Source organism: Pan troglodytes, chromosome 12 (genome assembly GCF_028858775.2).
Source record: "Pan troglodytes isolate AG18354 chromosome 12, NHGRI_mPanTro3-v2.0_pri, whole genome shotgun sequence".
Taxonomy (NCBI): Eukaryota; Metazoa; Chordata; class Mammalia; order Primates; family Hominidae; genus Pan; species Pan troglodytes.
In genome coordinates, this window is record NC_072410.2 from 99,026,201 (window position 1) to 99,039,293 (window position 13,093).

Below are 13,093 nucleotides of genomic sequence, written 5' to 3' on the forward strand. Positions count from 1 at the left end.
GCCTGGTCCAGCCACAGCCTCACAGAGAGCCAGCACCTGTGCCAACACCTGGAGCTGCCCGCCCCGGTGCAGCAGCCGGCATGCCAGACTGTGTGCAGTGGCTGGACCTCACACTTGCTCTCTCAAACACCCCTTGCTGCCCCATGCCTGGCTTGCCCCTGGCAGGCATGGGATACAGGCTGGTAGTGTGAGCCGAGCGCAGTCAGGTTGAGTGGGTGGAATGAGCCCAGCAGGTCTAAGCAAAACTGAGGCAGAGGCACTACCAGCCACAGAGGTTTCCAGCCAGAAAAGCGACCCTGACATGGACCCCATAATAACAGCTGTACAGTTCACTCATTTTTTTTTTTTTTTTTGAGATGGAGTTTCGCTCTTGTCACCCAGTCTGGAGTACAATGGTGCGACTTCAGCTCACTGCAACCTCCACCTCCTGGGTTCAAGTGATTCTCCTGCCTCAGCCTTCCAAGTAGCTGGGATTACAGGTGCGTGCCACCGCACCTAGCTAATTTTTGTATTTTTAGTAGAGATGAGGTTTCACCATGTTGGCCAGGCTGGTCTCGAATTCCTGACCTCAGACGATCCACCCACCTCAGCCTTCCAAAGTGCTGGAATTACAGGTGTGAGCCACCGTGCCCAGCTCAGTTCACTTATTTAAACTGCATAGTTCAGTGACTTTCAGTATATTTACAAAGTTGTGTAACCATCACTACAGTCAATTTTAGAACATTTTCATCACCCCAGAAACCTTAAACCCTTTAGCCATAACTCCCAACCTTCCCCTCATCCTTCCAAGCTCTAGGCAACTTCTAATATACTTTCTTTTTCTATAGATTTGCCTGTTTGGGATATCTTGTATAAATGGAATCATATAATATGTGGCCTTTTGTGTCTAGCTTCCATAGCAAAGTGATTACAAGATTCATCCATGTTGTTGTAGCTGTTGGTACTTCATTTATTTTTATTGAGGAATACTATTCCATTGTATGGATATACCACATTTATTCTATTTATTTATCAGTTGATGGACATTTGGGTTTCTTCCACTTTTTTGGCTATTATGAAAAGTGTTGCTGTGAACATTAGTATAAAAGTTTTTTTGTGGACATTGCTGGATCATTTGGCAACTCTTATGTTTAACAGAGGAACTGCAATACTCTTTTTCCAAAGAGGAACATCATTTTACATTCCCACCAATCAGTCAGTGTATGAGTGTTCCAGCTTCTCTACATCCTCATCAAAAGCTGTTAATTATCTGTCTGTCTGATTATAGTCATCCTGGTGGTTTGGAAGTGGCATCTCATTTGGTTTAATTTGCTTATGCTAAATGACTATTGATGTGGTTTTGTGTATCGTCTTTGGAGAAATGTCTATACAAATTTTTTGCCTAATTTTTTAAAAATATTTTTCGTTTTTGGAGATGGGGTCTCACTATGTTCCCCAGGCTGATCTCAAACTCCTGGGTTCAAGCAATCTGCCCACCTCAGCCTCCCAAAGTGCTGGGATTATAGGCATGCACCACCGCGCCTGGCCCTTTTGCCTACTTTTAAATTTTATTATTTGTCTTTGTATTGTTTAGTTGTTCAGTTGTAATTGTTCATTATATATATTATCAAATATATGATTTACAAATATTCTTAGGTTATATTTTTACTTTCCTGATAGTATCCTTTGAAGAAGAAAAGTTTTTAATTTTGATGAAGTCCATTTTTTTTTGGTTGCCAAGGTTTAGGTGTCTACTATATTTTCTGAATGCCTTTGAAAATAATTTTTGTAAATCACTTGATCCTGCATTAAAATATAATCATGCTACAGTTATTTTGTTAGCATTAAAGACTGATAAGCCGGGTACCATGGCTCACGTCCGTAATCCCAGCACTTTGCGAGGCCGAGGCACGTGGATTGCCTGAGGTCAGGAGTTCGAGACAAGCCTGACCAATATAGTGAAACCCCATCTCTACTAAAAATACAAAAATTAGCTGGGCGTGGTGGCGTGCGCCTGTAGTCCCAGCTACTTGGGAGGCTGAGGCAAGAGAATTGCTTGAACCCGGGAGGCGGAGATTGCAGTGAGCCGAGATTGCACCACTGCCCTCCAGCCTGGGCAACGGAGTGACACTCCATCTCAAAAAAAAAAAAAAAAAGAAAGACTGATAAACGTTATTGTAAGCAGCAGTGTTTACAATTCTTTTTTTTAAATTTTGCCTGAAAATTATTTTACAGCTCTATAGTATCAACCCTCCTTGCCCTTATGGATGGATTAGATAATAGGGGTGAAATTGTTGTTATTGGTGCTACAAACAGACTTGACTCTATAGATCCTGCACTCAGGAGACCTGGTCGTTTTGACAGAGAATTCCTCTTCAACCTGCCTGATCAAAAGGTAAGAGTTTTTGTTTTCAATATGGTAACATTTATATGTAATTCTACTATAAGGCATATGTTCTGAGGGTGATATTTTATGAATTTTCATTGTTCAGATTTTCTGCTTAAGGATATCTTAGCTAATGCTTTAAAAACCTATGTAATTATGGAACAGTTTTTTTCTATTAACAATTATAAGAAAGCTTGTGATTTTTAGGCAGCAAGAGGAAAGCTCTTGATAGATCACTGTAGATGCTTACTTGCGCTTTAGTTCTCCAGATTGTAGTAATTGTCCTGTATGGCCGTTTCTGTGTCCCTAGTTAGCCAAAGTAACTTTATTCTCATAAAATAATGTTTTTATAGAGTATTAGTGGGTTTATGAATAAGGACTCAGTACCTGAATTTTCATAGAAATTGCTATATTTAATTAAAAGCAACAAACTTTATTCATTATGGTATAAAGTTTTTTTAAAAGAATGTACTAATAATACAGGGTAATGTTTATCATTGATTCTGTAAATGTTATATGATATACAAATTTTTTTTTCCCAATTCAACTTCAAACTTTTAATATTATTCTTGGTTTGACTAGTATAATCTGACTGGCTTTTCATTAGAAACTCAAATTTGAGAGGAAGAGATACATGCAAAGGAGGTACTGTATGTGAATATATATAGCTTTGTTTTTGGACCTCTATGTGAAATGCCTGGTTTACATACCTAGTTGTGAAAGTCTTAAGTGAGTCGGACTGTATGGAAGACCATAGAGAAACAAAGGCAATGGCTTCCCTGTGTAGAGCAGTTCATACCTCAGTTTGACATCAGTCTCCACAGTCACCAGTAGTTGACTCAGATTTGGATTGACAATTCAATTTACAGGCTTTAAATTGGCACCAGGTTATTTAGCTTTGTCAGGACAGGAAACATAGCATATACAGCATTATTTTCATTGCCCAAGTGCAGCCTTCAGGAATGTATCAGTGCATATTGGTGTGTTTATTTGTAGCAGATAGGGCTGAAGTAGGTACAGTCTACTTCCGCATGGGGAAGCATCAGCTTTTTTGTTTGGGACATCTAACAACAGTCCAAGCACAGCTTTTATACTCTTCAGTACATGGGGAAATGTGCTTAGTTCTGAGACACAGCACAGGAAAGCCATTTCCTTGATTTCCCATTTGTCTTCTGTACTATCTTAGCTAAGTAGGCCTCAGAGTCTGTATGCCAGTCACAGCCCTTACAGTCCAGGTTCAGTTCACACAAATCAAGGGTTTAACAGTAAACAAGGTTTAGAACAGCACTGTCTAATAGAATTTTCTGTGATGATGGAAACATTCTATTTTGGCATTGTTCTTCGAGCAGCGTGCCTTTTGGTAGACACTAGCCGTATGTGGCTATTGAGCACTTAAAATGTGGCTAGTGTAACTAAAGAACTGCATTTTAAATTTTATTTAGTCTTAGTTAATTTAAAATTTAAATAAAATGGCATTATGTGGCTCATGGCTTACTATATTGCACAGCATGGATCTTGAACATCGTTTTCCACATTAACTTTCCCTTTCTAACATTTCGAGGAAACAGTTTTGTGAGACTGAAATCTAAGTCATTCTTCTCAAGCCTGGGTCTGTGGAAAGGCCTATGCTGGCTGTTTACCTTTTTCCCTTAAATAGTTTTTAAGGTCCCGAGACTAGATGAGATTACCAAGTCTTCTCTCTTACAGAGCAGTCAGTAAGGTAAGAGGAAAACTAAAGAGAGTGGGGTGTTCTGGTAGCCAAGTGAAGAAAATGTATCAATGAGGAGGGTGTGTTAACCATGTCACGTGTTGCTAAGTCCATTCAGCTAAGGACAGAAAATTGGTCATTGTATTTATCATGATGTAGGTCGTCAGTGAATCTGATGAGAACAGTTTCAGTTAGTAGTGGGTGCAAAAGCTTAATTGGAGTGTGTTAGTTCAAGAGAAAATGGGAAGGAATTGGAGGGAGTGAATATAGATACGTTTTAAAAAGGGTTTTTCTGCAAAGGAAAGCAAATAATTTAGGTGATATGATATTGAAGGAAGCAGGGGCAAGATAATGTGTTTCATTGTTTTCAAGATGGAAGAAATATCTAGTAGAAAAGGGAATTTTTATGTGAAATTGAGAGATGTCCTCAATAGGCAAAAAGTGATAGGATTTAGCATAAAAGTGGTGTGAATGACTTTAGATAGGAGCTGGCTAGTTCATCTGTGACAACAGAGAGAAGACAGAATATTGTTGGCACATATGCTGATGGGTGGACATCTTTGGTGATTAGGATGTGGGGAGTCTGGGGAAGTTTTTTTCTGATTGCTTCAGTTTTCTCAGTGAATTGGGAGGCACGGTCATCAGCAGAGTGTGAAGATGTGCTGTGAAATAGTCTGCTAGGAGAAAGGCATAATGAACGGCCTAGGGAAGTATTAAGGGTAGTAATAAGGACCCATTTGGGTCATTAATTTAAAGTGATACCAGTCAGTGTCTCAGTCCTGTGGTTTGGCCAATAGAATATCATGACTCTTGCTATTTGATTAAGTAAAAGATTAATAAAAGTAAATCTTGGTTTCAAATTTTAATAATTTTGTTAACTATTTGCATAAAATAGTACACACCTTCTATATTCAATAATGCTTTTTAATTTCTTTTATTTTCCTTTATCATCATTTTTATGATTGTTGTAAGTAATATATATTTGTATGTGTACTTGTGGATTCTGAAAAATGAGGAGCTTGAATTTGCCTTTGATGTTTAATAGTAGAGGAAGGTACTTTCTATTAGAGGAAGCCCTTTGACTTACTATTCGGTTTGCCATATAGAGTAAAATACATAATGAACAGTTCTTGATTTCTACATTTAAGTATTTTTTTCTTCATTCCATGTCTTGTTTTTAGTATGACAAAAGGAAGGTGACTTTGATTGGGTTATATAGGGAAAGAGCATTATTAGGGACCTGAAGATAACTTGCTAACCTTAGATAATTAATTTCATTACTTTAAACCTCTTTTTAGGGAAAGGAGAGGATAAGAATGGATCTCTTTTTGGGATATCTTCCAGCATAATTTTTTTTTACATGTTCTTTATTTTTTAAGGGTCTTGTAATCACCCTTAGCAGCACAGTGCCTGTGCTGCTAATGAAGTTTGTATAGATTCTTAATGTCATCTTACAGAATATATATGCTGTTAGGTTGATATTTCTTTTGGACCTTCTTTTTTTAGTATCTGTTCAAGCAGATACTTCAAGTTGGAAGAAAATAAGTGTCATATCATTGCTTTAACTTTCATAGCTGAATGCCTAACTTAGAACTTGGAATTGAAACTGTAGCTATTGATTCCAGATTTTGTCAACTTTTTGAGCAAGATTTATCTTGATGACTTTGAAGTTGTTCTGTTTTGTTGCTGGACCCCAGATTCCTCATCAAGCCAGTAAGGTGTTATCATCTTGGTTATAATTTACTTTTTCATGTCTCAAGAAGCTTAGACAGCAGTGTTGAGGGAACAAGCATACTCAATTTTTAAAAAGTGTTGTAATTTTCTCCAAAGAGTGCAGATGTGAAAACAAAATTCTGATCTTACCGTTGGTGGTGGATAGTATCAGCTGATTATAGATTCTTATATGTTAGTGTTTTTTTAAGAAAACTATTTTAGGCTGGGCGTGGTAGCTCACGCCTGTAATCCCAGCACTTTGGGAGGCTGAGGTGGGCGGAACACTTGAGGTCGGGAGTTCAAGACCAGCCTGGCCAACATGGTGAAACTCTGTCTCTACTAAAAATACAAAAATTAGCCAGGTGTGGTGGTGGGTACCTGTAATCCCAGCTACTCAGGAGGCTGAGGCATGAGAATCACTTGAACCTAGGAGGCTGAGGTTGCAGTGAGTAAGATCACACCACTGTACTCCAGCCTGGGTGATAGAGTGAGACTCAGTCTCAAAAACAAAAAAACTATTTTAGAAAAATAAATTTCTGTTTGTTTTGGAAGCAAGACATTAAAATTTTGATTGTGCTATATGCAGTCAGATTTAAGCTAGAGAATGCTGAAATCAATGTAAAATTGTTTATAACACTTTGATCTTTCAATGAATTTAATTGATATTTATTGAAATACCTTGTATTAAATGCCAAAGCATCAACTAACTGACAAAGTAATAATATGCTTGATTTTTTTTCTCCCTTTGAGACAGGATCTCACTCTTATCACCCAGGCTGGAATGCAGTGGCGTAATCACAGCACACTGCAGGCCTCGACCTCTCAGGCTCAAGTGATCCTCCCACCTCAGCTTCCTGAGTACCTGGGACCACAGGCGTGCACCACCATGCCCAATTAATTAAAAAACAATTTTTTTGTAGAGACAGGGTGTCACTATGTTGTCCAGGCTAGTCTTGAACTCCTGGACATAAGCGATCCTCCTACCTCAGCATCCCAAAGTGCTGGGATTGCAGGTGTGAGCCACCACAACTGGCATGCATGATATTTAATTAAACTTGAATACTTTCCAAATTAAAAACTTTTTTCAAGTTTAAGTTACTTGTTATTTTGCTCATTGTTGATCATAATACCACAAATTCTATGAAATGTAAAGTTTGTTTAAAATTATGACTATAACTTTTATAACATGAAAGTTTTTTGTTCATATATTTTCAAATAGTAAAAGTGGTATGGTGGAAAAGTGAAATATAGTTTTGAATTCTAGTCCCAGATGAGTCACTTAGTTGTTATATGCTGCTAGTCAATTTTCTTCACCTCTCACAACATTAAATGTCTTAGGTTGTGAAACACAGACAAGATCTCTACTACATATCTCCTAGATTTATTGTTGGAATCAGAGTTGATGTAGACAGATGCTAAGGTGTTTAAATTTTTTTAAAAATAAAAATTTTAATGGGATTGTTAGTCAAAATTTGTTCCACCTAACGTATTTGAGGGATTGATAATATTTCATCTGTACTTTTCTTCTTGGGCAAGATTTTATGTATCTGTGCTTTTCATCTTAGGCAAGAAAACACATCTTACAGATCCATACCAGGGACTGGAATCCAAAATTGTCAGATGCATTTTTAGGTGAATTGGCTGAAAAATGTGTTGGTGAGTGTTACTGTTTGAATTCTTTGATTGTCATTGTTTGTTCTGCTCAACCTCCCTTTCCCTTTATTTGGAATGTGAATGAGCATAGTTATGTTTTTGATTGTGCAATAGATTGTCTCTACCTTTATGTTTTAAAGTTATTTTGACTGTTTCACTTAAAACTTTGAGTACTTCTAAATTAGAATTTTAACTGCCATTAGGTGTTTAGTTAACAAAGCTCAATAATAACATGCCTTTCATTGAGTGCTGGGTATCCATAATATTAATACAGGGTCTCCTTTTGAATATCATTCCCTCTTAGAAATTTTACTAAGAAAAATAAGCTTGAACTTGAGAGAGAAAGGTCCATGTCAAAGCAGGACTGCAGCCTTTTACTTTTACTTTGCAGATTACACAACGGGCTTATTTTCATTCCTGTGGTCTAGAAAGAAGTTGGGTGGGAGAGGTCTTCAAAGAAAATAGTTAATGATATTTGGTAGTAGTTCCCCAAATATAAAACTTTCCAGTTTAACTTTAAATTTTTCACAGAGTGGAAGATCTCCCCACAGAGTGAATGAACACTACTGTCCTTCTAGGATGTGGTGAGAGTGTTTATCTGCACAGATGATCACACATAGGAGATGGAATTCAGGGTTTTGGCTCTAATTAGGTCTGAAATAAAAAGGAATACAATGTTAGGCACCTGAATATACACATAGGTATTTCTCCTTCATTCTTTTCCCCTCTTTTGTCTGTTTTCCTCTCATACTCTGAGAAATATAAATAAAAAAAAAAACCCAACCTTCATGAACTTTTTAAGCATTATGAAGAAATCCCCCAAATAAGTCCACTAACAACAGCTTACTTGGGAAAACTTTAAAGTTACCAAAGCCAAAAAGAACAACTTAATTTAAAAAATCATTGTGATCCACCATCAAATAATTAAAACTTAAATAGAACATTAGTCCATTCAGTTAGCTACATCCAAATTATCCTCTTCATCCACAGGGACCTCCATCTCCGAAGCAGCATCCCTCAGCTTTTGAACCACAAAGACCTCGACATCTTCTGGTGAGGAGAAAACGTAAATCTCTCCAGCACTACTTCAGTTTAAGCTTTGCCTGGTATAAGAGAGCATGCGCCAAACACATTTCATGTAAATTTGGCTTGACCTTTGCAAAGCCTTGTGCTGCTTTATGGGAGAGGGTGGTATTTGGTATAAAATCCAGTCTTTTCCCTTTTTGAAAATAGACCCCTTTTATTTATGATGATATTTTACTAGAGTTCAGATCGGACTGGGAAATCTTTGTAGATTTTTCTGTGAATTTGTCACAGAATGATCCTTAACTGAAATAAGCAGAAGTCAAGTTGTCAAATCATTTTGGAAATTCCCTAAGAGATAGGTACTCTAAATTACTTTCTATTATCCTGTCTACCATCTGAAATATTATATACTTTAGTTTAATTCTTCACCCCAAATATTAGAATCTTAGTTTCCTTTTGCATTTCCAAAGACAGTACTTCTCATTTTTCCCAGTGATTTTTTTTAGCTTTTAGGTAGTTTCTTAAGTTTTAAAATTTTCATGGTGTAATTTCTTACAGGACTGATAAATTTCTCTTACCTTTTTTTCCTCCCCTCTGTGGGGTGGTAGTATGTGTGCAGACTCTGCTTATATACCATTTTCTTCCTGGACAGTGACATAAAAATCCATTATAATTAAATGACTTCTGTTTTTTGTTATGACATTCATTCCATCTGAGAAACCGGTTCACATTAAAAAAAAAATCAAATTCAGATCTTCAAACGGGTGTGAAATAGTAATTTTAAATCCATTACAAACTCACTAGTCTGTGTATGCCAAACATGTTTTAACATGAATAGGTTCAGTTCATTGAAATTTATGCCTCGTAGAGTATGTAGTCTTGATGAACAGCTGTGAAGATAGCTGACCTTTTTTTAGAGGTTATGGATTTGGTAACTTTTACCTTGAAATTCCCAAGTTCTTAGAGGTTTTTGCATGCATATTGGGTGTGATTTTTGCATAGTGAAAAACTCAACATACATTGATATCAGGAACATTTGCATAAATAGTAGGAAACTTATGATTAATGAAACACTCAACTCTAATCATATTTTTCTATTCCATTTTCAATGAGAGGGCTAAAACAATGAAAGAGTCTCAATGAAGTGTCTTATCTTGTGGGCCTTCATTATGTGTGATGCTGTACTTAAAACTTTATAAAATTTTGTTATGACCTTGTTTCTAGTCTAACCTCTTTAGTAGCTGTATTTTCAGTCTTTTTAGAACAATTTCTAGCTTAATAGCAGTATTCAGGAATGCTCTTTATTTGATATCTAAATGTGTTCACAGAGTATTAGAATTGTAATGGTAGATTTAGTATGGTTATGAAAGGGATGTTTATAATTTCTTTAATATTAACTTTTAATGCCTAAAAGGCTGTAGTATATTTTCAGTATTACTAGAATGATCATATTATTTATTTTCTAAACAAGGACGCTTTGAGAGTGAAAAGATGTGCTATTATGACAGGACAAGAGGCCTAACCAGCACATGTGGTTACCCTAAGTATAACCCATTTAGCCATGGTTATGATGCAATTTTAAAGTTTTAGAAGGAAGTATGTTAAATCAGTAGTTCTCAATTTTGTGTGTATCAGAGTCACTTCTAAAGCTTTCTTGAAATGCACATATGATTTCAAGCCCCCAGAGATTCTGATTCACTGGGTTTATTGTGGGGCTTGGGAATCTGTTTTTTTTTTGTTTCAGTTTCAGTGTTTATTCAGATGGGTAATCAAGGTGAGAACCACAGATATAAACTGGTAATTCTTATAAGCGAATGTAAAAAAATTTCCTTCTTTATAAGTCTGTTGGTTATAATAATTAATGTGAAAATCTACTTCATTAAATGGGGTCTATTGATCATTTCTTTGTCTGGAATAAATGAATAAATAATACATTGCTGTTATATATGTAATTAACATGTTATGGCAAACATAAATGTTATGGGTAACATTTACTACCTAAAATGCCTTCTAGTGGCTAATTATTTGTTTTGCCTTAATAGTTTCTGAGTTTTAATTTTTTTAAACTTAGGCTTTTGCACTTAAAATAGGACCATATAGTATGTTCATTAACTGTGTATATCCTTTTAAAGAAGAAATAGAAACGTGATTGTTTATATTGTTTGAAGATGGTAGTATATTCCTATTTCCTCGGAAATGGAAGACATAATTCACATTCTATAATCATATCCTTAGATTACTTTGTTAACTCTTTATAACTTTGAGCTAGTGTTCTATACATTATTGAATTAATGAAATGGGTATATATGCAAAAGGAAAAGATAATTTTTTTCCAGGTTTATTCTTTGAGAAATAGAAAATAAAACGAGACACTAGTGGTAAATTTGGTTATCTGAAGAATTATTTGTGAGATAGATCACTATCATGGAACAATGTTAATGCGTAATCTGCTTATAGTCTTCTGAATTAAGTTCTTCTAGGTCATATTAAGTTTTTCCCTAACTTTGAATAAGTTTTTCTTTGTAATCACCATTTTTAGTTCGGTATTTAAGTGTTCTATAAGGTCATTGTGAGGTATAAAAAGATAAATAGGCCAGGTGTGATGGCTCATGCGTATAATACCAGCACTTTGGGAGGGTGAGGCAGGAGGATTGAGGCTAAGAGTTTGAGACCAGCCTGGACAAAGTGAGACCCCTATCTCTACCAAAAAAAAAAAAAAAAAAAAAATTAGCCTGATGTGGTAGCACACACTGTAGTCTCAGCTACTCAGCAGGCTGAGGCAGAAGGATTTCTTGAGCCCAGGAAGTCAAGGCTGCGGTGAGCCATGATCACCCACTGCACTTCAGCCTGGGCAACAGAGCGATATGCTGTCTCCCAAAAATAAAATAAAAATAAACCTGGTATTGTTTGTTGAAGCTTAGTTAGGGTCTAATATTCTATAACTATTGGAATGGTTCCCCCTACTGGCATAACTGATAATTGTGGCCAAATGCAAGTTTAATTGCCAACAGGGAAAACAATATGGCTAGTTTGAGCTTTTCTTCCTTTTTGTGACAAGGATGCAACAGAGCATGTGTTTTTGTATGTATTTGTTACTCAGATGAATGAAATGACTTAAAAACAGTGGGGCTTGATCTGTTGTTTGATTGTATCATACATTAAACATGGGTAATAAATAATACCTTATGTTGGTATAACCCTTAGATTATCAGTCATTTTAAACTAAAAAAAGAAAATTAATGTGGAAAATCAATGGAAATATTTTTAATGTTCTTATTTACTTTAATATATTTGGAACTATCAGATGAATTACAATTTTAAATGATAATTATGGGAGTAACTGAATGTTAATAGTTGGTTGCACTCAGAGTTGGTAGTAGAATAGCTCTGTTTTTGAAGTTTCTGTTCATATACTATTTTATACGTGTTTGGAAGTTAATAATATTAGAGAAAGTCATTTATAAGTGAGTATGATGTCATGAGGACTAACCTAATGATTAGGAATATTGATGAAGGACTGAAATGAAACTATTATTCTTTTAAAACTTTTTTCTAAAGAAAGTTGTACGTTGTAGGCCAGGTGTGGTGGCTTAGGCCTGTAATCCCAGCACTTGAGGGTGCTGAGGCGGGTGGATCACTTGAGCCCAGGAGTTTGAGACCAGCCTAGGCAATGTAGTGAGACCTCATCTCTACAAAAATAAATAAAAGAAAAGAAAAAAATTATACGAGTGTGGTGGCACATGCCTGTAGTCCTAGCTACTCAGAAGGCTGAAGTGGGAGAACCACTTGAGGCTGGGAGGTAGAGGTTGCAGTGAGCCGGATTGTGCCACTGCACTCCAGCCTGGCTGGGCAACAGAGTGAGACCCCTGTCTCTTGTTTATTTTTTGAGACCCTGTCTCTTAAAAAAAAAAAAAAGTTGTACATTGTAATCAGTTAATCACATAATACATGGCTTTTGTTTTAAAGCTCATATCAAGGACATATTTAAGATACATAGCTTGTTTTGTTTTAATATTGTTAGCTTATGTTTTTGTTAATTAAAAATATTCAAAACATTTTTAATCTTAATGTAAGTATTCAGCCCTTTATTCAACAGTTTTGTTTGGTGATTTTAAATGGCTAGTTTTCATTTTGCTGGTAAAATTGCACATAGTTATTGATTTAGTATTGATTATGACTTTAGCTAAAGATGTGTATATTTACAAAACATAGTTGGTGCATGGAATAATGAATGTATCTTTGCTATCCTTCTCCTTTTGTGTATTAGGCTACTGTGGAGCCGATATCAAGGCCCTGTGCACTGAAGCCGCCCTGATTGCACTGCGGAGGCGTTATCCCCAGATCTATGCTAGCAGTCATAAACTGCAGCTGGATGTTTCCTCAATAGTGCTTAGTGCCCAAGATTTTTACCATGCAATGCAGAATATCGTGCCTGCTTCCCAGCGTGCTGTGATGTCTTCAGGGCATGCACTATCCCCCATCATAAGACCACTGCTGGAAAGAAGCTTCAACAACATCCTAGCAGTCTTGCAAAAAGTGTTTCCTCATGCTGAAATTAGCCAGAGTGACAAAAAAGAAGGTACTCTAAACTACTTTTTTATATTGTTAAGATGAAACAAATACAGGAA

General features: G+C 36.2%; 1 protein-coding gene across 5 annotated transcripts in view; it reads left to right on the forward strand.

Annotated features, from left to right (window-relative positions):
- ATAD2B (ATPase family AAA domain containing 2B) overlaps window positions 1-13,093 on the forward strand; it is a 177,829-nt gene that overhangs the window by 90,042 nt on the left and 74,694 nt on the right. For all 5 annotated transcript variants that reach the window (XM_525707.7, XM_063790083.1, XM_009442106.5 and 2 more), the window contains 3 exons: window positions 2,215-2,374; window positions 7,352-7,442; window positions 12,733-13,044. In XM_525707.7, the coding sequence (XP_525707.2) occupies window positions 2,215-2,374; window positions 7,352-7,442; window positions 12,733-13,044 (563 nt within the window). The remainder of the gene's footprint in view (window positions 1-2,214; window positions 2,375-7,351; window positions 7,443-12,732; window positions 13,045-13,093) is intronic.